Below are 26,510 nucleotides of genomic sequence, written 5' to 3'. Positions count from 1 at the left end.
AATCCCTGAAAATGGGAATAAACGAACAAAAAAGATACGAGGCTGCTAATGGGCCCAGTATGCCTGATGAAGACAAAACCATTATTGTGGTATTTATCGTAGCATCTGTCTCTTCTGTGAAGTAGGTGTCATTACTGACTCCTACCAATAGGTGGCGTCAGGAGACCACAGAGCCACACACCACAGAGTCATATTTGATCCCAAACCCCCTCCTGTGTGTGTCTGCATGTTTCAGTGTGTGACGTACCTTCAGCACCATGCAGTAGTCAGTAGGAGCTTTGTACTTGCTCTTGTAGTCCTGACCGCTGTACACATTAACATGATCCAACTGCAGGAAACACACCAGGTCTCTGGATGCCTACACACACATTTAATTAAAAAAGAATAAAGACAGTTTATTAGGTTTAAACCCTAATGATAAATCAGGGCTTTTTAAAAGTGGGTCATGACACAAAAACAGCTGCTCTCACACCTCCCCCAAAAAATGTAAAAAAAAAACACACAGAAAATGTAAATGCACACACACACACACACACACACACACACACACACACACACACACACACACACACACACACACACACACACACACACACACACACACACACACACACACACACACACACACACACACACACACACACACACACACACACACACACACACACACACACACACACACACACACACACACACACACACACACACACACACACACACACACACACACACACCTTGGCCTTTCCCTTGGGAACATAGTAGATTCCAGACGCTCGGAGCAGGAAGTAGCGTTTCTTCCACGACTTCTTCCCGTCCTCCTTCAGCCACAACACGCCCTCCATCTCAGGGACGGACACCGTGCTGCCGCCGAAACACTCCTGACACACACACACACACACACACACACACACACAAAAACACAAAAAGACATGAGATGCTTGTTATCGCTTGTTCAGTTTTGGTGTGCAAAACATGCTATCAAAGTTATTATAAAGAGCTTCTTAAAATAAACAAAATGACAATATGTGATGTTTGTTGTGGGCATAAAGGAGTTCTGCATTGCAATTTGCATTTATATCAAAGATTAGAATGTCATTTTAAAGGTTTGGAAAGTCTGGAAAAGGTGGTTTAGTGATGAATCCTGTAGTTAACAGAATGAAATGGGCACTCCAGTATTGCTATGATTGGTAGCTCAATGTGAACATGCATCATTTTGTTTTGAGTAATACCAAGCTGTTATTCTAAAGCGTGTTTCGGGTCTGAAGCTTCAGGGCTCCTGCAGGACTTCTGGGTGAAGATGCATGCAAGGAAGCAGCTGTGTGGTGCAGGAGGAGAAAACAAACTAACCTCCAACAGAGCCTCTTTGTTCCTCTCAGCCATCTCACATGTCTCCTTCCGCCCCAGCAAATAGTTCTGCAGCAGACGAGCAGGAGAGATAGAGAGACGAGTCGTTAGCAACATAAATAAACATTTGTATTATTTCATTAAACCGTCCGTCTCCACTTGTGTGTGTGTGTGTGTGTGTGTGTGTGTGTGTGTGTGTGTGTGTGTGTGTGTGTGTGTGTGTGTGTGTGTGTGTGTGTGTGTGTGTGTGTGTGTGGATCTCACCTGGGGGTTTTTGAACACGGCGTACTTCTCGATGCGTTCGGTGAACATCAGGCGGTTCTGGCTGTCTCTGGTCCAGTTCAGAAGGTTCTCCACCAGGTTCTCATGGTCCTCGAAGATCCGCTCTGCACACAGGGGATCAGGTTTTAGTTCATTTTGGGTTGATTAACGGTAAATCAAAGATAATCAGAAAATACAGCCTGTTATTTTCACTTTGACAAAAGACGATGCTGTCATTTACTGGTGCCCTTGAAGGGGTCCAAACTCGGTTGATGTTTGAATATCCAAAAGAATAACACCAAGAGAAAAACTCAAACTGCTCCCACATGAACCCTGTCGTATACATAACGAATTTGACACGAAATACTTAACATTCGACAATCCACAGATATAACTTTGTGCCCTTTGAAGTTTTGGATTAAAGATCATTTCCCTGATCCTTTTGCTGTGTGAGGACGTCTCTAAACTTTCAATTGGAAAAGAGGAAACAGCGGATACCACAAGTCATCTTTTAACTATAAATTCTCATTTGAAGGTGTTCTTTTTGTTATGATAACTACAGTTTTTAGCAAAAAAAGAAAAGTTTACTTATGATATTATTGTTTTATGTTCGACAAAATGTTGTAAATGATGTTTGGTTGGACTTTTGGGCATTAACACCCGTGCAGGGTATGGCGCGTGGCGGTCTGCTGCCCTAAAATAAAACACCGTCCTCTGAGGACCGGACTAAACCATTCAGCGGTGACCCAGATGTACGGACAGATCTGTTGACCCCCTAACACAAAGTGCTTTTTTAATTTTGGGGCAACGTGTGTGTTCTTCAAGTTTAGGTAAGATGTGGTTTCACTCCTAACAATGACTCTAATATACCTGAGCGTTCACACACAGGTTTATGATAATCCTAAGTATCATATTGTTTTAAGTAATATGTCCGGCTACATAGAATTGCCACAGGTTTCACATCAATGTGGTACCGTTATTAGGATTCATTTTTTTTTTTTTTTCTCTAGGTGTTACACATGATAAAAAAAGAGAATTATTGAGATGTTTTTAGATAGTTTTGAGAAAACTGCACTTTAAAATGTAACTATTATTCTTTTTCATTTGTGCATTTTGTGTTCTGTTCAGTGTTAGATTTTTTAATTAAAAGGAATATTGAAATAATGTCCTTTATCTTTTACTCGAACACGTTCGTGTGTTTTGGCAGACTACCTAAAGCAACATAATGCAGAAAGCACACTTTAATATTGTTTTTTTTATCGCAAGTATTTGAGTTATTACGAAATTCAACGATGATACTTATCATACATGTTCCTCATAGTATATAGCGCTAACACTTCAATAGCATTACAATACTGAGACATAATACATACACTGGTTAATAGCAGAGCAATCATGAGGAACAAACATTGTTTTGATTCATGTGTTGGTCATTTGGAAATGCAAATGAATAATTATTACTAACATAACGGTTAATACTGTTTATAGTACTACTAAATGGCTCTCCTTCTTAAGATCATCATTTCTATGTTCCATTCTGTCATTTCCCAAAGGGAATAAGAGGTCAGAGAAAGTCAGTGTATTGCCCAAGGGCACTCAGCAGGGTACTGGTGTTGCTGGTGTGTGTGCGTGTGTGTGTGTGTGTGTGTGTGTGTGTGTGTGTGTGTGTGTGTGTGTGTGTGTGTGTGTGTGTGTGTGTGTGTGTGTGCACATGTGAGTGAGTGTAAATGAGGAAACGAGGTTAGCAACCCTGCACCTTCTCTCTCTCTTTCAAAACGCTGCCTGTCTGTTCAGCAGAAGCCCTCAAGATGTAGGTTAGATCACACACATCACTGAACCGGACCTATATATAGACTGTGTGTGTGTGCGTGCGTGCGTGCGTGCGTGCGTGCGTGCGTGCGTGTGTGTGTGTGTGCGTGCGTGTAAGTGTGTGTGTGCGTCAATGTGTGTGTGAGTGTGTGTGTGCGTTTGTGTGTATGTGTCAAACAGTGTTAAGTGGACTTGAAGCATGTTGTACAGTGTGTGCTGGCAAACGCAGAAGACACCACCCCAAGGGGGGTGTGTGTGTGTGTGTGTGTGTGTGTGTGTGTGTGTGTGTGTGTCTACTACGTCTTTCTGAATATCTGTGCCGCATAATGTAACAAACAAATTGACTCAACTATGACCTTTCCTCAACACACACACGTTTTGGCGGCACATGAAAGCTCTTTGACATCAATGTGAATGTATATATTGTTATTTCAATAAATTCTTAAATTTCTACACTCAACATATTTCGCACAATTGGGAGTTGTTCCTTGTTTGAGCATGGCCCTAAATGACAGAGGGGGTCTTATGCTGTGCAGATTACAAAGCACCCTGAGACCAATGTGTGATTTGTGATATTTGCTGTACAGTATAAATAAAATGGGATTGATTGAATGAAATGTGTTGTAATAGTGCAGACATAAACAGATAAATTACATCAATCCCGCCTAAAGCTAGTTAATCCAGTTACATTTAGATTAATTATTAATTTAATCATCTGAAGTATGCCATCTGTTTCACATTAACCTCTACTCACTCTGGGCCAGTGATATAAATATCTCTATTCATCACTACTTCATGGACTGTACATGCACATATCTTCATAAACACGCAAGTGCTGCTCAGTGTGTGTGTGTGTGTGTGTGTGTGTGTGTGTGTGTGTGTGTGTGTGTGTGTGTGTGTGTGTGTGTGTGTGTGTGTGTGTGTGTGTGTGTGTGTGTGTGTGTGTGTGTGTGTGTGTGTGTGTGTGCGTGCGTGTGCTCACCCATCTGCAGCTCGTTGATGGTCTCCACCAGGGACCAGTCTGGACTGAAACCGCAGTGCGATTTCTCCAACAAACTGTCCAAAACCTGAACAACAGAAGAGACAGTGAGCCTTCACGACATCTGTCTCTACTGATGACATCTCATATGAATAACACCTTTATCCACAAAGCATCTTGAAATACAGGGTTTACAAAGTGTTTTCACAGCCGAACCAACAAGAAGAAATAAGAGGCGAAAAAGAATGACAGAAAACTGTGAAAGAGAAAAAAATGCAATTATAAAGCAAAACATGAAACTACAGCTACTTTTACAGTTAATTACGTTTTTACGGCGTCTGCTTATGCAACGGCAAAAACAGATGTAAGACTACAACATCGAATGACATCACTACCAATGCTGCTCGTAGTAATAATCCACATATTAATAATACAACTATTCCATCGGTCCACAGTGACGCGTCCTAAAACCCGGAAGTAAGTTAGCATTTTACCACTTCCGTTTCCTTCGTCAAAAAGCAATGCAATTTCTCCATAGGGTGTTGGAAAATATCTGAACTAAGGTCTGTGGATGAGACACATTGAAGAGACGGATCACGTTTTGTTCTACGACATTAAATCCATCAGCAGTGACCCCACTGGTGATTTCTGAAGAGTTCACGTGTCTGAAAACGATGGTTGTTAACATGTGGCTGAATAGGACTACAGAAGTTATCGAGGCCGTTGTACGTCATTACACCGAACACGTAAACACTCTAAGTTTGTTTTCCCCGTGCTCTGCTTGAAAGCAAGTCCCTGCCTCCTGCAGACTGTTCAAACAAACGCTTCAACTCGTACCATTTAGAGTCTGTAGTTCTGAATATCGATCTTAAGTCGGCGTGACGTTGAAGCAGCGACCCTGCTGTAGTTCCTTTATAGCATAACGTTAGCATTTTGCTTCTGGCGACTAGATTTATGATTAGAAAATTATAAAAGTAGGGTAGACATGTGGAGATTATCCGGCTGAACAAAACGTGATCCGTCTCTTCAATGTGTCTCAACCACAGACCTTATTTCCAGCTATTTTCCAAAATCCTATGGAGAAATTGCATTTTTGGGGAAGGAACTGGGTTATGACTAGAAAGGATCCGTCTAGTGTAAATATGACGTCACGTTCTCGTTGTAATTGGAGCGGCTCGGAAACACATCTACAGCAGTAACATGATGCAACATACACATTAATGCAGCAGCAATATTAATAGAGAAACATCAGACATAATAGTAAAACAGTGCAAGGGAACATTTTATTGCACCAGGAGCTATCTTGGGACTTTTACTGCGACAACGTTGACTTGCCTGTGAATAAAAAATAAACCATAGTGTTGGTGATCTACAGTGTTGTCATTCTTCTCTGAACACCAGCAAGACCGCTAACACCCTATTTCAACAATCACACTCCCTGTAATTGACATAATTAATAGATAGTTTAGCTTCTCACCATCATTTGCTGTGGCCCACTGATGTTAACGATCGTAACTGAAAGGCAGCCTGCCAAACGTAAACATTCAGCCACGTGACATTCAGCCAAACTCTCGCGAGAGTTTTACACAAGACGGATCCTTTCTAGCCATAACCAAGGAACCGAAAGGAGTTCACTTCCGGGTTTTAGGACGCGTCACTGTGGCTCTCTATTGAACTCCTTTTTTGGAACACTAGCGCTTCTATTGGCTAGCGCTCCAACACATTGTACGTGACAGGCTAAGGGGCGGGACATCTCTAAGCGATGTTTACCTGTCTGACTGTCTGTCTCTCGTCCACCATCATCGTCTTCGAGCTCTCGTCTGACAGATGAACACGAATCACCAACTATGAAGAGAGAGAAAGGACAGAAGGTTATTATCTTCATCGTTGGATAAAACAAGTCATGTTAAATTCATGATCCTGATTGGTTGCACCAATAATCCAGTTGTTCAGTTGACAACATAATAGCATTTTGTTGTACTGAGAGTACATCATGAAATATTTAAACTACATGACTTTGAATAATCCAGAAACAAACTCCAGATGTCTCCTGAGAGAAGGAAGTACTGAACCAGTTTTGCTTTTCCAGTAAGGAAGTAATAATACATAATGATATGTCCCAGTACTAATACACACCACAAGTATCTAAAATAACAAGCTAGAGGCTTAAGTATACAGTTATATCACACTGAATAAGTTATTTTTATTTTTTAAAGGACCATACTTACAGGTATGCATGTGTAGATGTTTTTTTATATATTATTATACAAAAAATAAAAAAACTATACGTAAAATGCACTTATGTAAAAAAACAGTTTTCTACACAACTTGATTCCTGATTGATCACTTTTCTTTGGATTTTTGGTTCTTTTATGTATTTTTTTGTTTGTCAACCATGCCCTTAGTTTGAATTCCTTTAATGAACACCGATTTGATGTGCCTTTTTCTGGTGTATTTGAAACATTGTTCAATTAAGTGTGCCATTGTAATGTAAAAGCCAATATCCAGTTTCTTTCTGCACAACTAAACAACAAACCACAAAATGAGCCAGTGTCTAATTGATATTTCATCAAGTGTGTGTGTGTGTGTGTGTGTGTGTGTGTGTGTGTGTGTGTATGTGTGTGTGTGTGTGTGTGTGTGTGTGTGTGTGTGTGTGTGTGCATGCGCAGAGAGACCCACTGTCACTTTTTTTAGGGATTTGTTTTGGATCATCAAACAGATGTTCAGTCAGGTAGCGGGTGGTCTGTCTCAGTGTGTAATAAATCCAGGTTGTTAATCCCCCCCCACTCTCTCTCTCTCTCTCTATGTGGGATTGGGACTTAACTTGCAGTGGTCATTATGCTGAGTGCTCAATGTGTGTGTGTGTGTGTGTGTGTGTGTGTGTGTGTGTGTGTGTGTGTGTGTGTGTGTGTGTGTGTTGACCCCAGCTGTTATTGACCAGAGCTTTTCATGTGGACTCACACTGACCCAGAAAACGGAGTCCGCTGGACACGCGCCAGACACCAGCACATGCATACAGTCACACACACACACACACACACACACACACACACACACACACACACACACACACACACACACACACACACACACACACACACACACACACACACACACACACACACACACACACACACACACACACACACACACACACACACACACACACACACACACACACACACACACACACACACACACACACACACACACACACACACACACACACACACACACACACACACGTTTTTCTCTTGTGTGCAGATGTTCACACCAGACTCACCTTTTTAACCTGCGCCTCCTTGATCTTCTCCAGAGCGACCCGGATGTTATCTGCCTTCAGCTTGGCAGCCTGCTCCTCCTGTACACACACACACACACACACACATTGATGACACCGGTAAAACAGTATTGACAGACACATTCCTGCACGCCGGGTTAAAGAGGCACAACATGCCCAACCTACCTGAGGTCTCCAACAGGCATTCATTACGATTTCTTTGTTGATTTCCCTCAAAACAACCAATACTTCTGTGTCTGCTTAGAAATAAAATCTACAAAATAAGTGTGTAAAAAATCCCATTTTCTATCGGACGAGTTTGAACAAAGGTCTCATAGTATTCCAAGTAGTTCCTTTTACTCCTTTTACTCCTTTTACTCCTTTTACTCCTTTTACTCCTGCTTCCTTAGGCCTCTTCTTACAGATGGATGTGTATCATGTAATGAATGAAGAGCGAAAGCAAACCGATGTAAAAGCAGACTATTCCACGTCCCAAAGTTAGTCCCATCAACAGAGAGGAAACATCATGTTTGGACCTGAGTGCAAAACATGATTCTCCTCCTCTTCATCATCATCTTCATCATCATCATGCCGGTATTATTGTGCTCACAGGGGAATGGGATTGGGTTATTCCTCGGATGCTACAAGGTGGTATTCTCTCTCTGAAGGATAATCCAACGTTTGTGAAAACACACACACACACACACACACACACACACACACACACACACACACACACACACACACACACACACACACACACACACACACACACACACACACACACACACACACACACACACACACACACACACACACACACACACACACACACACACACACACACACACACACACACACACACACACACACACACACACACACACACACACACACACACACACACACACACACACACACACACACACACACACACTAGAAGATAGCGCTGTGAGAAAGTCAACACCCGACTTGTCAACCTTCAATAGAGCCAAGAAAGTCAGCTGTGAGGAAAACAAACAGCAGAAGGATGCATGAAGGAAGTGTTCGAGAGTCTTAAATCCAGCTGAGCCGAGTGCAGGCGCTAACACAACATCCACAAGCAACAAAAACAAGAGTAGAAAGAGAGGAAGATTTGTAATAAATCTGTTGGCAGGGTTAGTTATCCACAGTCAGATTTCCTCAGTGGTCAGACAGGGACGCCTGGTTAGCGCTGCAGCTCTGACTGGCTTTGAAGGATGCTACCTTCTGCGGTCACATCCTGCCTGTCCGAGCGAGAGCAGCGAATGAGAGGAGAGAGAGAGAGGTGGAGATGGACGCTGGTGGGGGAGGGGTGTTTGTTTTATTTTTTTGCTGTACCAACTTACATGCAGAGGCCTCTTTATCTCAGGCTCTCATGCCCCCTCCTCTCAGTGTCTCTCACTCTCAATGCAACACACACACACACACACACACTCCTCAGCTTTGCTCTTTGTTTTGCCCTCATCTCCCACTCCGTAATTCCCTCGCTGTCTTTTTACTCAAACACCCGGTCTCTGAAGGCAATTTTAGGGATTTTTCCAGTCACTTCACAATGTCTCTGAATGCCCTAACAGAGGTGTTCCACTTTAGCCAGTCAGATCACACACACACACACACACACACACACACACACACACAGATCCGTATTGTGTATGAGCAAAAGGGCAGAATGAAATGAAGATGATGGGGGACGACGAAGAGGAGATTAGCAGACAATCTCCTTATCGGCCCCCACTAAAATCCCCAGATGTGCGCACACACACACACACACACACACACACACACACACACACACACACACACACACACACACACACACACACACACACACACACACACACACACACACACACACACACACACACACACACACACACACACACACACACACACACACACACACACACACACACACACACACACACACACACACACACACACACACACACACACACACACACACACACACACACACACACACACACACACACACACACACACACACACACACACACTTTAAGCTCTTAAACAGCTTCATAATGACCAGCCTATGTTTTGTTGGTCAGGATCAACGCCTGAGGATTTACATTAAAAGCAGTTTTATCCAATGTACTGAAATAAGAAGTGAATAGGAAAACATAAAAATATGTCAGAATATCATTTTAAAGAATATATTTGAATCACTCATTAGGTATAGAATTATAATAGACTTAACAAATGTTTAGCATTAGTGGTGCATGCCTTGAAATGACTCTCTCAGCGTTCCACTGAAAATGGTTTATTTGAACATGGAACAGGAAAATAAGGTCTGCATATGAAACATGTTGTGCCTAATCTAAAACAAATCAAATAGGCTTACTAGCTTCTACACGCTAAAGCAACTCAAATCTCTCACCAGCAAAATACCTCGTCAGTTAAATGCCATTTACATAAAATATAAATTATATTTGATGCAACTTTAGTTACTTTTCCATGACTTTTCCAGGGCCTGGAATTAGCGTTTTGAATTTCAATGACTTTTCCAGGTTTTTAATGACCGTACGAACCCTGTATATTGTTACTGTGGCTGTTAGCAATTATAATGGGAGAAGTTTAAAAGACAGGGGGAAAAGCATCATTTCTGATGTTAAAGCAGGATACAGTGCAAGACTGATAATATACTTAGTCACAAAAATACAAAACAAATGTAGCGGGGACAATTGAATTAGACGCTAGTTAAGTATTCGTTATGCACATTAAACGGGCTTTAATCAATATAAGAGTAAATGTAGAATAAAGGACTCAATTTGACAAATGATCAAATATATCATGTTGATCATTTAAACTAAGGTGTAACTTTTGAAAAATAACTATGAATAAATTATCTTTTTAGTGTTAGATTGTTCCAACGTGAATCAGAGGTAGCCAAGGCATTTGGTAACCCCTGTCATATTGCATTATTCTGTTTTACGTCAATTCACATTTTAATGATAACGGACACACTGTCAGCTATAATCATCATCATCATCATCATCATCATCATCATCATCATCATCATCGTCATCATCATAGAGGTTATCATGACATTTAAAATAAGATTCACTTCAAAGAGACAAACTCATCTTATTATTATTATCCAATACTTAATTTCAGAACAAGATGTGCTTCTTAAAATGATATCAAATTCTGGTAAGCTGTTACTCTAATGCTAAGCAAAGCAACTCGGTGTGTTATTTATAATATAGTTAATCATGTTGGCAATAGTTAAGCCATCGGACAGTTGATTAATTTTCCTTTTAAAGGATAGATTACACCCATTTTTGTCTCCAATTTGAATTTAAATATAATATGAAACGTCATCTGCATAACTGCGTTTCGTTTGTATATCTTAATACTACACAAGCATCTTTAATTTAAAATACTGTTTAATTATTAATGATGGTGTGATGTAAATGGTACCAAGATTACATGAATACTTTTAAGGGTTTTTCTTTCACTTAAATAATCCCACTATCTTTTCAGAAAACATTGAAACCATCTGATAATCCATTCATTCAATCCATTGATCTTAAATCTGTTTTTACTGGCATCAATTTGCATTTGGATATAACAGTCCTCAGTTTCCCTAAGACCTTATCACGTTCTTTTGCAGTTTTCTTATCCTGCCTCCCAACACAGACGTCAGGGTTTTTCTTTCCCTCCCACCACTGTCGTCATCTCCATCTTGCAGGATAAACGTTTTCTCTGCGTCTCATAGAAATTCAGATGACCTACATTACAAAATTAGATTCTGCCGAGGAACCATCCAGCTGCCTTTGAAGTCATACGGAATGTGTCCCTCATGAAACCAGAGCGGACTGATGCTTCTTATAGAGAGGCAGCAGAAGTGGGCCATCAGTGTGTGTGTGTGTGTGTGTGTGTGTGTGTGTGTGTGTGTGTGTGTGTGTGTGTGTGTGTGTGTGTGTGTGTATGGACTGCATTTATTGCTGAGGCAGTGTAACAGTGACACAGAAAGAATATGCTACATACATACTATAGTATTGCATGCAAGCAGCCTTACATGCAATACAGACTACAGTATAAAAAATGTATTTGCGCACATCTGTTCTGTAAAAGCCAAGTGCACGAGGGGAAATAATTACACCCTCAGCCTAATCACTGCTGCAGGAATTAGACCGGCCCCGTAGCTTGTAATCTCGAGGCCTGTTTCCTAATCTGGGACGACAATTTAAAAAACAAATCTCGTTTTTTTTTAGGGCATTTTATTCCAAGTCTCAGTTAAGGCTCATTTAGGAAACACTTTAAGATGAGGAGAGTGGTTTCCTTAGCTTCCTTTACTGCAGTTAAATCTGGATTTAAAACCAACATCAGCTGCTAGAAGATACATTGATTTTATTAATATAATATTAATCTGACTACATTTACTTAATTTAGACCCAGTAGGCCTTGAATGATGTCATTATATATGTGTCATCATATGTTGCTATTACTAAAAATAGGTCAAACACATTGCTATAGTGAGAAAGTCGAATGTGATAATTCAGGGATGTTAGATTATATATATATTTATGAGATATATAATCATATAATCTGACTCTCTAAGGTTTAGGTCGATATGTTTATCTCCACAGGCTGATAAAGTGTGGAGGACTTGGAGCAGATTTGTCCATCTGTTTGCTGCCGTTATAAAGACATCTAAAGCCCAACTAAACAAGACAGCCCATTGCCTGCCTGCCTGCCAGCGTGTGTGTGTGTGTGTGTGTGTGTGTGTGTGTGTGTGTGTGTGTGTGTGTGTGTGTGTGTGTGTGAACACGTGTTTGTATACATAATGCTACGGGGAATCACTTCTCTCTCTCTCTCTGCACCAAAGAAGATTATCCCTGCAGATCTGGCACATTCCTCTAACATCCAATCAAAGGGCCTCATCTGCTTTATCATCCAATCAAATCATGACATTGCTGATCCAATCAGAATAAAGCCCTTCTTACTAACTCTCCATCTAATGCCCACACACACACAAATGAAACATTGCCCTCAGCCATTAAGAAGCCTACAGCTTTAGCTTAAGAGCAGCAGAGAATATTACAGACACACATTATCAAGAGCAACTTTTTAAGAGCGTCCATGTTGAATATGAGAGGTGGAAGAAGTGCCCAGACCCTTTACTTAAGTACAAGTCAAATTACTATGGTCCAAAAATACCCCATAATAAGGGAAAGTCCTGAATTCAAAATATACTATACTAGAGGGAGAGAAGTATAATCGGCTTCATGTACTTAAAGTAAAAGTACTTGAAGTGCAGGAAGGCAATTTTAACAGTATAATATTATTATAGAATATAATGATATACAGATGTGTATCAATAGCTAATACAAGTAAGAAAATGTTGATGTGGTGTCAATGTTGTCGTTAAGTATTGGAGTGGGCACGGGACTCCCAATCCTTATTTCCTTTTGTATTTCCATTTATATAATTTGTATTTGATTATGTGATTACATTCCACCACTGACATCATGTAGTATGGCAGCAACAATGCAAACTTAAATGAATAGTGGTGGCATTGATTAAATTAAATGTCACATGTTAGACGCTTTTATCCAAAGCAACTTACATACTCAGTACTGTGGGCAATCCCCATAGTAGCAATGTGGGGTGAAGTGTCTTGCCCAGGGACACAATGACATGTTGACCTCAGTGGGGTTTGAACCTGATCCTAACACCAACGCACTAGTCCACTACGCTACACGCCTCCCTTGATGAACTGAATATATACAGTATATACATACTGTCTGAATGAAAGTCAGTATTTGACAACCTTCAAACAGAAAAAAACACACACAAATAACCTTTAAATTGAAGCTAATTCGACGATAAATGAATTATTTGTTAAATTAATTATAAGCATTCCCTGGTTATCTTTGTCTTATCTGATGGTAAACTGAACTTTTTATTTTTTTTAAGATGGTTTCCAGGGGTGTCAAACTCAATGTCATCCCGGGCCACATCAGCATTATGGTTGCACTCAAAGGGCCGGTTGTAATTTTAGTTATATATAAATATACATATGTAAATGTATAATATATATTAAAATTTTTATTATATTACATTGTTGGCCGGGCCCTGCATTGGATTATTATCAGTTCTGGTAATAACTTCTTAAATAACTACGTCTGAAAGCAGAAGTCTAGAGCAAATAATTGAAAGTAAATATTCAACAATTACACCAATTGTATTGTATATTATATTCTTTGCAAGCTCTTGCGGGCCACATCAAATTAGGTCGCGGGCCGGATTTGGCCCCCGGGCCTTGAGTTTGACACCCCTGGTTTAAGCACTTGACTTTTTTTACATTAAACCTCCTAGCACAAAATGTGCTAATGTGATTCGGTCTTTCTGAGCTTTTACAACCAGAGCTTGGTAACGGCTGATCTCCACCAGCCTGCTGATCTGGGTAAAACGACAACACAAACAAATGTACAGTAGCAGCTAGTCCCATTATCTGCATTGATTAGTGTTAGCTAGCATCAGGCTCATCCGCTAAGCTCCATTACTGCAACTGGATCAGCTCCAAATGCTAATTACCAAGAGGGACAAAACAAAGCTGCTCGATAAAAAACTACAAATTACACACACTAGACTTTAACTCAACGACTTCTGTGAAATAGAAGAATGCATTGGTATCAAGCATTATGGTTTGACAGTTAACGTTACGCCCCCTTTAGGCCCAGATATAAAAAGCATCATGGACTAGGAGTCATTGGCTGAAATCGAATAGTCCATTTAGCTTAGGAACTTTCCTAACGGAGTGAAATGACCCTGAAGTCCCTCAGTGGCGGCCATGATAAGTGCTGTTCGAATTCTCTTGAATGAAAGGAAAGGAGGTTTCAAACTTCCTTTATAACCTCCTTTAGCTGAGGAACCGCTGGACCTCCCTAACCCTAACCGAAAGGAGAGGAGAAAATGCTGCCCCACAATGCCTTGCAGCCGCAGCATTTGCCGTCACACAACAGTCGGCCGTTCACGGAAACAAACGATTATGACGGAGAAGTTATATCATGAAAGTTACGGTGCAGCAGTGACGTCCGCTGGCGCATCATAAACACGTCGGATAGTGAAAGTGCATTCGGATTCTCTAAAGTACCGCAGTCTCTTCTCCTAAGTCCTTTTGAATTCTCCTATCCACTATCCCTTAACCCCGTGGCGTTTTACTCAGAGGTCAAGGAATAGGAGATAGGGTTAGAACTTAGGAGCTGATTTTTAAACTATCCGACCGCAACCATTGTTTCTCATCACAGAAAGCAGAGGCTAAGAAGCAGTGAGTATGTCTAATAACTCTAACTAGAAACATATCATTTGTATATTTGTGATTGATTTTAACAGGAAAAAGCTGTCCACATGTGTTCCAGTTTGTCTTTGGTGTAAAATATGGCAACATTAAAAGAGCACATCACTGCCGAAAACCAAAGGTAGTTTATCAACAATCAATAAGTGCAATCAACCATGAAGATACACATTCAGAACAGCAAGACTCATCCAAGCATATCCTCACTTTCAAACAAACCAAACCATTTCAAGTGTGACAAACAGATTTCTTCTTAACACTGATTACTGTGATATTTGGAGACCCCTTAAAGAACACGGCAAACGTTTCCCAAATATTCTCCAAGGTTGATGTTTGGATGGATTTCTTTTTGTTGAGTTGAATACAATCGTGCAACGTTACTGCTGCTATCATATATGTTGACTGATTTGAGCAGATAGAAGCAGACACAGAAGCGCTGACTGTCTCACTTACCTCTTATTGGTTTCATAAGAAATTCCAACATCATCATGACTATATTATTAATATTGTACCCAAACATGTCATTACACCGTGTTGTTGAATCAGTCTTACAGCATGATCACACAGGATTTAAAAACAAATCATGATTATTTTTTATCAGCTTTAAGTGGCATTTAATGTTCAATAATTATAAAACAGTCAGGTGTCCAATTAGAGGCTGTTAAAGCTTCATGTATGACAGAGAACATGTCACAAATCTAGCAGTACTCCCAAACTAAACTTAAAGGTCACCTATCATGCTATGTTTAGGCAATAGCATAGGTCTCAGATATATAAAAATATATAAAAAACATGTCTATGAAGTGTTTTGCTCAAAATACCAAACAGATCTCCCATTCTAGCCATGCCTAATATCCCTCTATTTCACTTCCTGTTTCAAAAGTGCTGATTTTGGGTATATAGCTTTAAAAGAAAAAAAAAAGTATAAAAAAAAAAGTAGGGGTCTGAGCTCATGCGGGACCCGGCAGCGACTGTCTAAACTAAATGCTGCCGTGATGAAACGCCATATCATGGATTATCAAGGATTATTTCTGAAACAGTATGGAGCTCAAAGGCTTTCTCTCTTGCCGGTTATACCACAAGGTGAGTTCCTTTTTACTTCCTGCTTCTTCACACACATGCTCTCCAGTACAGGTTAGCTCTGAGTGTTAGCGATGCTAATGTAAACACAGACCATATTACGTCCAAAACAGTCGGGCATTGTTTCTGATAGCAACGTTTCTGATAGGGCCGTGGGTCCACATTTCAGATATTACGTCATATCGGACGCAAATCTGGATCAGCTCCGTTGTTCCCCGTTTTTAGAGATTTGGGTACGGAGGAAAATAGAGAGGGTTTTATTTTCTGACGCTGCGTGAGTTCCCTGACTCACCGGGGACACATGTTTATGTATGAAAGACATCAAAAAGTGCATTTTGCATGATAGGTCCCCTTTAAATAGGTTTTATTCTCATGAGTGAAACCCGTTTCTGATCTATTTCAATGAATCCTGTGTGATTGCATACTTGTAAGACTGTCAGCCACTGGAACATATTACACATCACACACACACACACACACACACACACACACACACACACACACACACACACACACACACACACACACACACACACACACACACACACACACACACACACACACACACACACACACACACACACACACACACACACACACACACACACACACACACACACACACACACACACACACACACACACACACACACACACACACACACACACACACTTCACATGGAATCAGTAAAGGTCTATATCATGCCAGTCCGTACTCTTAGAAAATGCTTAATGCTTCCTAGGAAAACATGGCCTCAGCAATGCTGCAAACAACGTACAAGCCTTTCGATGAATTATTTAAAAACAAATACACTTTTTTTTCTAGAAAGAAAATAAAAGATCATATTAAGATATTTATTACCAAATGTTGCCCTTTTTTAAGGCTAAGGACTTACTTTGCTCCACAGAAGGCATTTTAAAGTTACATCTTTGTCTTTTTTTACACCGTTATCACTATTATGTTATTCACCGGTTTTATTTTTAAATCACAACCAGCCAAATTAAATGATTGGTTGTTTAAGTCACCGTACAATATAGGACTGCAACAATCTCACCATGTTCAAATCCCAAATCAAAATGTGTCTTTTCTGCTTTTAATCTGTAATTAATGTTGTGTTTCATATACTTTAAGTGTGTTATTTTAATCATGTTTTTATGAATCTTTACTCTGTAAAGTGTCTGAGTTTCTTGAAAAGCGCTGTAAATATATAATTTTTATCAGGATACTGGTATAGCTTATCTCAAAAGTAAGAGTTTTCTCATTCTGCATGCAGCCTCTGTAAGGCTTTGGGATTATACACTAACATACTGCAGCCCAACAGGACACGTCACAGCACAGAGCATTACATGAACACACACACTAACCCACACTAACACACACACACACACTGCGAGGGAGGGGCAAAGAAAAGGAGTTAGCATGCAACGACTACCAAAGCAAGCAGAGGATGCGAGAGGAGAGGAGCAGGCGTCACCTTGGTCAGCAGGTGGGAGGGCTTCCCTGCTATGTTTCTCAGAATCAGAGAGGTTTCCCTGTCCAGATAGGAGTGCTTTAAAGAGAGAGGCAGAGAGAGTCCTGGTGAGTTAATCTGCTGTGTGATTGGCTGGAGGTGGCAGTTTAGCAGAAAGCTGTGTGGTGAGGAAGCAGAGACAGAAACCTGTGAAATCAAGCAGCACATAGTAAACAAATCAAAGTCAGGATATACGGTTCCTTCTTTAGCAACACATCCACGGACGGTCTCAGACTTTCAAGGCCCAATTCCCTCAAATTCAAGGACTCAACAGGGTTTAATACGAGTATGTTTGTCATTTTTATAGAAATAACTAGCAGGCTGTTCAGTATATAACAGAAAACAAACATCAAAAGAACATCAATGTCTGTTCTTGCACAACATATAATTTCAAGAATGTTCAATGGCTACTTTTAGAACAGATTCTTTCCCAAAATGTAACATTTCCAAGGATTTTAAGGACCTCTACCATCGAGCCCCATTTCTGTGAACAATAAAGGTTAAATAATTCAAATAGAAATTAGATCTAGCACTACTTGAGGTGTTACCGATGTAGAAGGAAAGGACAGTGTGTTGACTCCACGCAGCCGGAAACCAGACAGATTTCTATTTATTTATTTACTGAATTATTGGTTATATAACTTTTATTTTCTGACAATGTGAATTCCACAGGCATGGGACCAATCTGTGGCTCAGTGGGCTTTATGTAATCCCACACACATGCACAAGCCTCAGTGCAGTGACTCTGCCTCCCTCTGAGGGTGGTCTCACTCACTCACTGGGATCATACAGACTGGGTCTACTGGTTTACTGGAGATAAGGAGAGATAAGGAGAATTAAGGAGAGTTAAGGAGAGTAAAGGAGAGTAAAGGAGATTTAAGGAGAGATAAGGAGAGTTAAGGAGAGTAAAGGAGAGTACAGGAGAGTAAAGGAGAGATAAGGAAAGTTAAGGAGAGTAAAGGAGAGTACAGGAGAGTAAAGGAGAGATAAGGAGAGTAAAGGAGAGTAAAGGAGAGTTAAGGAGAGTTAAGGAGAGTTAAGGAGAGTAAAGGAGAGTTAAGGAGAGATAAGGAGAGTAAAGGAGAGATAAGGAGAGTAAAGGAGAGTTAAGGAGAGATAAGGAGAGTAAAGGAGAGTAAAGGAGAGTTAAGGAGAGTAAAGGAGAGTTAAGGAGAGATAAGGAGAGTAAAGGAGAGTAAAGGAGAGTTAAGGAGAGTTAAGGAGAGTTAAGGAGAGTATAGGAGAGTAAAGGAGATTTAAGGAGAGATAAGGAGAGTTAAGGAGAGTAAAGGAGAGTACAGGAGAGTAAAGGAGAGATAAGGAAAGTTAAGGAGAGTAAAGGAGAGTACAGGAGAGTAAAGGAGAGATAAGGAGAGTAAAGGAGAGTAAAGGAGAGATAAGGAGAGTAAAGGAGAGTATAGGAGAGTAAAGGAGAGTAAAGGAGAGATAAGGAGAGTAAAGGAGAGTAAAGGAGAGATAAGGAGATTTAAGGAGAGTATAGGAGAGTAAAGGAGAGTAAAGGAGAGATAAGGAGAGTAAAGGAGAGTAAAGGAGAGTAAAGGAGAGATAAGGAGAGTAAAGGAGAGTAAAGGAGAGTAAAGGAGAGTAAAGGAGATTAAAGGAGAGATAAGGATAGTTAAGGAGAGTAAAGGAGAGTAAAGGAGAGTAAAGGAGAGTTCGGGAGATTAAAGGAGAGATAAGGAAAGTAAAGGAGAGTAAAGGAGAGATAACGAGAGTTAAGGAGAGTAAAGGAGAGTTAAGGAGAGTAAAGGAGAGTAAAGGAGAGTAAAGGAGAGTACGGGAGATTAAAGGAGAGATAAGGAAAGTAAAGGAGAGTAAAGGAGAGATAACGAGAGTTAAGGAGAGTAAAGGAGATTAGAGGAGAGATAAGGAGAGTAAAGGAGAGTAAAGGAGATTAAAGGAGAGATAAGGAGAGTTAAGGAGAGATAAGGAGAGTTAAGGAGAGTATAGGAGAGATAAGGAGAGTTAAGGAGAGTAAAGGAGATTAAAGGAGAGTAAAGGAGAGATAAGGAGAGTTAAGGAGAGTTAAGGAGATTAAAGGAGAGGGTGGTCAAGAGGCAGAAATATTTTTCATTTAATGTCAGACAACCTTGGTACAATTCCATTTAGCTTTTCTGATCTGATTATTATTATTTAAATATTTTTGTATTGTCGTTTTGGAATAAAATGATCCTTCAACTGGACAGACTATACAACCATTTTATTTAATATGATCTAATGTTGTTCGAATGAGAGATAGTGTTGAAATCTGATTTAAATGATATTGATAGAGATATACATTTTAAATATATTAATATGTTAATGATCTTATCTATTTTAATCTCATGACCGTGTGTGTTTCAATCACTCAAAACCATTTTATAGAAAGCATTAGTTCTCTCTTGTGATAACCACAGATTAAAAAATAATATTTAGGTCACCCACCCACCCACCCACCCCCCCCCCCCCCACACACACACACACACACACACACACACACACACACACACACACACACACACACACACACACACACACACACACACACACACACACACACACACACACACACACACACACACACACACACACACACACACACACACACACACACACACACACACACACACACACACACACACACACACACACACACACACACACACACACACACACACACACACACACACACACACACACACACACACACACACACACACACACACACCTTTTCCCTTTGGCTAAGATCTGAACAGCGACATAAGTGTGTGTGCACGTGTTACTGTGTGCATGTGGATCTGACTGTGATACAGATCCAGACTGTAATGTTACATCTTCTGTCCAGTCAAACGAGTCTAATTCAGTATCAGATTAATCGGAAAATGTAAACACCAGAAGCAAAAACCATGACCTTTATGAAAATACACCCAAGTAGTTTTGTGAGTCTATAAAAAATAGCTCTCTAAACGTATTCGGGAAAGCACTTTAATTGAATTGAATGTATTGTTGTGAGAGACATGGTTGAATCACATCAGTGACGTTTGGTCTCTTCATCTCTCGTTCCTTGGTTTTATGTTGAAAGGCAAATTGTGTAATAGCCCTCCATTGTGGCCCCAAAACTCATCACATCCTAAGACATCACTCTTCTGACAATTTAAACGTACTCCAAACAGTTCATGCTAGTTCTCGTGCCCTTAATAGACACAGAGTGAGGTTGGGCTCACTCTCCGCTGGGCTCATGGGAGCGTCGCTCGGGGCAACACATCCTCTAATCCCCCCATTTATTTTGCTATTCTCCCTCCTCCTCTTCCTCTCTGTTTGTTCTTTTAATCTGAGTCACTCTGAGCCTCTCTCCATGTTCATCTCCTTCCCTTGTTCCCTTAACATCCTCGGTGGTTTGCTGACTCACTCTGGCCTCTCATCGGCTCATTATTCTAATTGTATTCATTCCTTCGCTGTGTGTGTTAGCGCTGGATGGATTTGGAGCAGTGTCCCTGTTTGCTTCTCTCCGAGCAGGGTTTGTGTTTGAGAAACATTAACATCAGCAGGGCTGGAGTTGAAATGCCCTCAGCCGCCACTAAGGTCAGACAAACCAAAGTGGATTGAGGTCAAAATGCTCAATGAAGGCCTTTTCAATTCGGAAACCTCCTGCTTCCGTTATGAGCACAATTTCTTGCTTGCACAGTTGCAAATTGTTCACATGTGACTATGCAGGAGATTCGTAGGAGATAAGGACCAGGCTTATCTTCACAGTGTATTCTAGGACAGACAAATTGAGCACTTTAGATTTTAAGAGAGGCGAAGAATCAGCCTGAAGCAGCGCAAACAGCCAGCAGGAGGGGAAAAGACCAACAAACACAAACCACTGCTTCAGACAGAAAACACTTACACACCTACAGGATAACAAAATCAAGAGGGAGGTATTCTGTTGGAGAGGACCTGTTCCCGACCTGTAGCTATGGGAAGGGAAACAACGGGACTGCTAACCAATAACATGTCTTTACTGTTTTTTAACGCCTAAAAAGTCAGTCGATCTCTTTTTGGACATCTTTAGTTGGTTTGTGCACAGAGTTGGTCTCAAAGACGCTGAAGGCCATGTGTAAAAACTCATGTTCTGAATGTACTGTATACATGTTCAATGAATGCTCCTCAAACCTGAATATCAGATTATCACTTAAAGGTTTGGTAGGTAATTCACTTCAGAAACACTTTTTGTTATATTCCATGGAATGCTCTTAACATCCCGATAGCAATGAATATCTGAAGTGCTTTGACAAAAAATCCATTAAAACATGTCATCTGTGGAAGCCGTGGCGCTGTAAAAAGCACGACCAATCATCTGAGCCGGCCCGGCTAAAATAACTGGATGGCCTACCTGCCTGTCAGCCTTCCATCTGTGCACAAATTTATCTCGTGCCCTCATTGGTCATGTGTGCGTTCGTGTGTGTTGGAGGAGGGGCTCTGTAAGGAAGTCTGAAGGAAGGGGCAGATTTCTTTCGGCTGCATACTTTCAAATTCTAGCGCACTCGAGCTGGTTTCTCCATTCTTACCCACCCTACCTCTAACATTAGAATAAGGCCTTATCTGGAACATGCTTTTACTTGACCCCTATCAAATGTGGAATATTGTCGCATTGAGAATAATAATGCACTATTAACGTGCATGTAAACGAAGTCGCTGATGCAAATAGAGTGGACAGAAAATCTCCTGTCAGTGTACTCAATGTTCATTTGCTTGTTCAAGAATTTTTCTAATTGACTTCCAACATGGTGCTTATTTTTCGTGGAGTACATTAGTGCAAAAAAATGTGTCCGAAACCAAGATCTGAGTCAGCATTTGAACCCCATCTCTTCTTGGAGTTTCTTTGAACGTGTTTTTGGTCAGAAGCTCGACATATGTTGTTAACGGAGATTTTAACGTTTTGTTCTATATCATAAAAATATGTCTCACTTCTGGATCAGCCTACAGAAATACCTCATCACTCCTCCACTCTGTAAGTTGCATTTGAACTTCTCTCAGTGATTGTGCTGTTATGTGTTAGAAATTAAAATCAATGTTTTATGGCATAATTAAATTTAAAAATACCGTCAGTTTAAAAGCTGTTTTATTCTGAAAAAAACGGAAGTTCTCACACAATCTTAATGCCAAGCTTTTATTCTGAAAATCCTTCATCTCCGGTTAGCATTTAGCATGTGGCTAATATTCCTTTTTCTAGATATGTGAATGTAGAAGTGAAAATGACACAGAGTGTTGCACACCAACACCTACTGACTTTAACACTACATCAATAGACGTCGAGATATTATTATTGCTGAATATTAAATGAAGGTAACGTTTATTTTAATAAGTTTTGTTTACAGACGTATGTAGCTATGACGACATCCGGGGCTACCGTAAATGATAACTGCCGTAAAGTACTTCCAGTATTACTAAAAATAACGATCACAGCCGTTAAAATGCAATAAATAAAAAGTAATGAAAGAGAGTATGAGGAGGAAAGGCGTGTTTAGTTATGTATTGAATGTACAATGTCTGAATCCTCTGTTATGCACGATATCGGACACAGAAGACCGAGGGCGGAGGTCCCCCTACGTCACCACAGCCCCCAGAGAGGAGGAGCGAAGGGGGATGCAAGCGGGAAGAACGAATGTGTTTGGGGTCTCTTTTCCATGGCCGCCACTGCGAGAGGAAGCTGCAGACTTTCTCTCCTCAGAACCATCTTCTGTCTGTAACATTACCGCGCCATTTAATTAAAGTACCCATTTGAACCTCATGCCAGAGACTCCATTGGTCTCTTACTTTTCAAGCTTCTCTCCTGGGAAGCGAGAATAACGAATACCCTAATATATGTTAAATGTTTGTTGTTCATGTATTGTGTCTTGATATTAGTCCATGTTGAAGTTACAGGTGGAGCTGCTGTGATGCATCTCAGACTTGATCTAAAGTCTTATCGTATCGTACGGTTAATCCTAAACTCATGTTGTGGTCTCTGTACCTCTGTGTTGTGATGCACCTGAGCGGCCCCCTCCCCCGCAGGTAGCACTGAGGGAGGCTGTCCGTCTGCGTCTGAGCACAGCACGCTGTCCAGAGAGTCCATGGAGGAGGCCGAGTTCACCGAGACCCCCGAGGCCGAGGTGACGGAGGAGCGCGACGAGTGGACGATCGAACGTGCCTACAAGAGAAATGCAAAAAGAGGATTAAAAACGGCTTTCAAAAACATTTGGAAAATGATTTTTTATTTAATGATTTTTTTTTTTAATTTAAATTTTTTTTTTTTATTTATTGAAGGACCATGCATACAAAAACATTAATCTCAGCAAAGAGAAGAGATGCAATATGCCAGATTATAGCTAATAGCTAATTTCCATCTGTGGTCCTCAAATTATCACTAAGAGCTCTGTTAAGTGCCCCGAAAAACATTCCTGTTGTCATCTTACAATCTACTTATTTATATGAATAGTTATCACCGCAATATACCGTATCTCATTTTGTCTTAATGTACATTATTTGATTTCATATTCTGTTATTGTACATATCCAATATTCTATTGACATTGACTTTTTGCACTCCTTTTTATTTTGTATTTTATTATATATGCATTGTTGGAGGAGCTCAGGTCAGAAGAATGTCATTGCCACCTTCGAATTGAAAATTGAATTAAAGAATCTGTTGTTTATTTTCTTATTACAAAAATTTCACTTGTTTAATCTTTACTTTAACCACCTCTCATATTATATCTAAAACAGGGGTCGGCAACCTTTTTGATATGAAGTGCCATTTAAAAAAAAAAATGTTATCAGCGTGCCAACGATCGATAATTATCAACGGGGGGGGGGCGGTTGAGGAGCTTGACGCTCGTCAACTATCAGCAGGAGGGCGGGGGAGCCTCGCTGCGGGGAAGCAGTGTGTGGACCTGTCAGCGCAACTTACATGATGCCGAATTTAACAAACACATTTAAATAATTTGTTTAAACGGCATAATAATAAGGACGATCGTCCGTTCTGTGGTTCTCCACAAGTTATGATATTAGGGTCATGCAGAGTGAGATGAGATCGCTGTCCCTTTAAGAGAGAGAGAGAGGGGTGCGGCTTGTGCATGTGTGTTTGTGAATGGTAGAGCGACAGTGAGGGAACGTGTGTATGTTTCTGGAAGTGAAACGGGAAAGCAGAAAAACAGAGGTCTGTGATGTATTTTGTGAAACAGAAGAACAGCTAAATAAATGCAACGGCCTCCCAAGAAGAGCTCGCTTCTCTCCAGTCATTTAAGCTAAAGTGGGTTATTGAACCTGAAGCTTGTTGCTTCTGCCCTCCTCGACTACGGTGTGGGAGCCGACAGGAAAGTTCTACACACAGATGGCCAGTCCGCCCCTTTGTAGCATATTATTTCGATGAGAGATGAGCAGATCGCCACTGGGCTTTCAACTAAATACACAGCCACGCAAAAACTGCGTCATTTGTACAGCTCCTTATGGGTACTGCAATTAGTGAAGTGCTTTCCTCCGTGGTGAAACGATCAGCACTGCACCACGGAGGAAAGCGGCAGAAAGTCAACTGGAGATAAAGAGAGCGGGGCTGCGTTGCGTGCATGGCTTCCTTCTGCAGGTAACGGGGAGACGAGCTCTGGCGGCGGTCTCTCGTTCAGGATCCGAAAATTAATTTAAATATTTTGCATACTTATTCCACTTATTCCTAGTGTGCCACTGGTTACGGTGCCGCGTGCCAATGCTGGCACGCGTGCCAGGGGTTGCCGACCCCTGATCTAAAACATTAGAAATTATTGTATCTTCTTTTGACGGTTGAAAAAAACATATCAAACATAAATCTTTGGGGAATTTGAGTTGTATTTTATTCCTAACTTGTAACAGAGCGTCGGTTACCTCGTGTTCGCTGACGGTGCCGACGGATCCGGTGCGGCGGTGTTGGCGCTGAGAGGATCCGGGTCGCCGCATGGTGGCGGAGGACGTGTAGGAGGAGGCGGAGCTTAGAGAGTGAGAGGAGGTCTGAAGAGCAGCTTCATCCATACTGAGAGACGCCTGAGGAAGAGGAGGAGATGAAGGTCGGGTCAGGTCTAAAATTCAAGTCTTATTTTATCCAGTCAAAGGCCCTCCACCTAAACATCTAAATATGTAAGAGGGACATTTTCTGACAAACCTTTACCGCACCATGACATGTCTTTTGTGTATCATGTCGTCAATCATTTCAACACACTTTAAAAAAAAATGTGTATCATGAAAACCTGAAATACTTATAATATATGTTATTAATTATTATTGAGTGTTCTTGTATTTTAATGTGTTATTTTATACCTCGGGACTGTGGGAAACAGTATTTCGATCTTACAGTGTGTACAAAGATATTTTGAGATTAACAATAAAGTTGACTTTGACTGAATTTGATGTCTGTTTTGAATGCTTTGGATATAAAATAAAAGGGGGGCAAAGTAAAAAATGAAAAACAGGACTAATTGTTGTTATTACAAAAATAAGCAACAGTGACATTTTTTCTCTTCAAATCAGATGTTTTTGATAGCATGTATTTTTTAATTCTCTTTTTGCATTATCTATGCTGAAAGTCAGGAATGTTATTGAGTAAACACCGGTGTTTTGAAACCTAAAATTGATCGAAACAGCTTTACAAGCAATAGGTGTGATGGAAACTTCTGAAGCAACGGAGACGAAGCTCAGAGAGACACGGAGAGAGCAGGAACTTTGATGGCAAACAATGACGGTTTATTTGGAGCTTTGGCTGGAGAATTCACAAGACATGTTCTGAAGATCTCTACCCCAGACCCAGGTATTTAGCTGGTTCTGAGAGAATAATTAACATGCTGCATAACAAGATCAAACCACGACACCTCTATCAGCTGACGCCAACAGGCAGGAGCAGGGAGACACAACAATGAGAG

At 40.7% G+C, this 26,510-nt stretch overlaps 1 protein-coding gene across 3 annotated transcripts in view; it reads right to left on the bottom strand.

Annotated features, from left to right (window-relative positions):
- raph1a (Ras association (RalGDS/AF-6) and pleckstrin homology domains 1a) overlaps nt 1–26,510 on the bottom strand; it is a 74,255-nt gene that overhangs the window by 9,314 nt on the left and 38,431 nt on the right. For 2 of the 3 annotated variants that reach the window (XM_079661687.1, XM_079661688.1), the window contains exons 7-16: nt 25,483–25,638; nt 23,601–23,777; nt 17,570–17,644; nt 7,677–7,754; nt 6,164–6,238; nt 4,397–4,481; nt 1,609–1,730; nt 1,348–1,413; nt 735–878; nt 248–358 (exon numbers count right to left, since the gene is read on the bottom strand). In XM_079661687.1, the coding sequence (XP_079517813.1) occupies nt 248–358; nt 735–878; nt 1,348–1,413; nt 1,609–1,730; nt 4,397–4,481; nt 6,164–6,238; nt 7,677–7,754; nt 17,570–17,644; nt 23,601–23,777; nt 25,483–25,638 (1,089 nt within the window). The remainder of the gene's footprint in view (nt 1–247; nt 359–734; nt 879–1,347; nt 1,414–1,608; nt 1,731–4,396; nt 4,482–6,163; nt 6,239–7,676; nt 7,755–17,569; nt 17,645–23,600; nt 23,778–25,482; nt 25,639–26,510) is intronic. The other variant, XM_079661689.1, reaches the window with a different exon arrangement.

This window comes from Notothenia rossii, assembly GCF_949606895.1.
Source record: "Notothenia rossii genome assembly, chromosome: 2".
NCBI lineage: Eukaryota > Metazoa > Chordata > Actinopteri > Perciformes > Nototheniidae > Notothenia > Notothenia rossii.
This window is presented reverse-complemented; position numbering and strand designations above follow the sequence as displayed.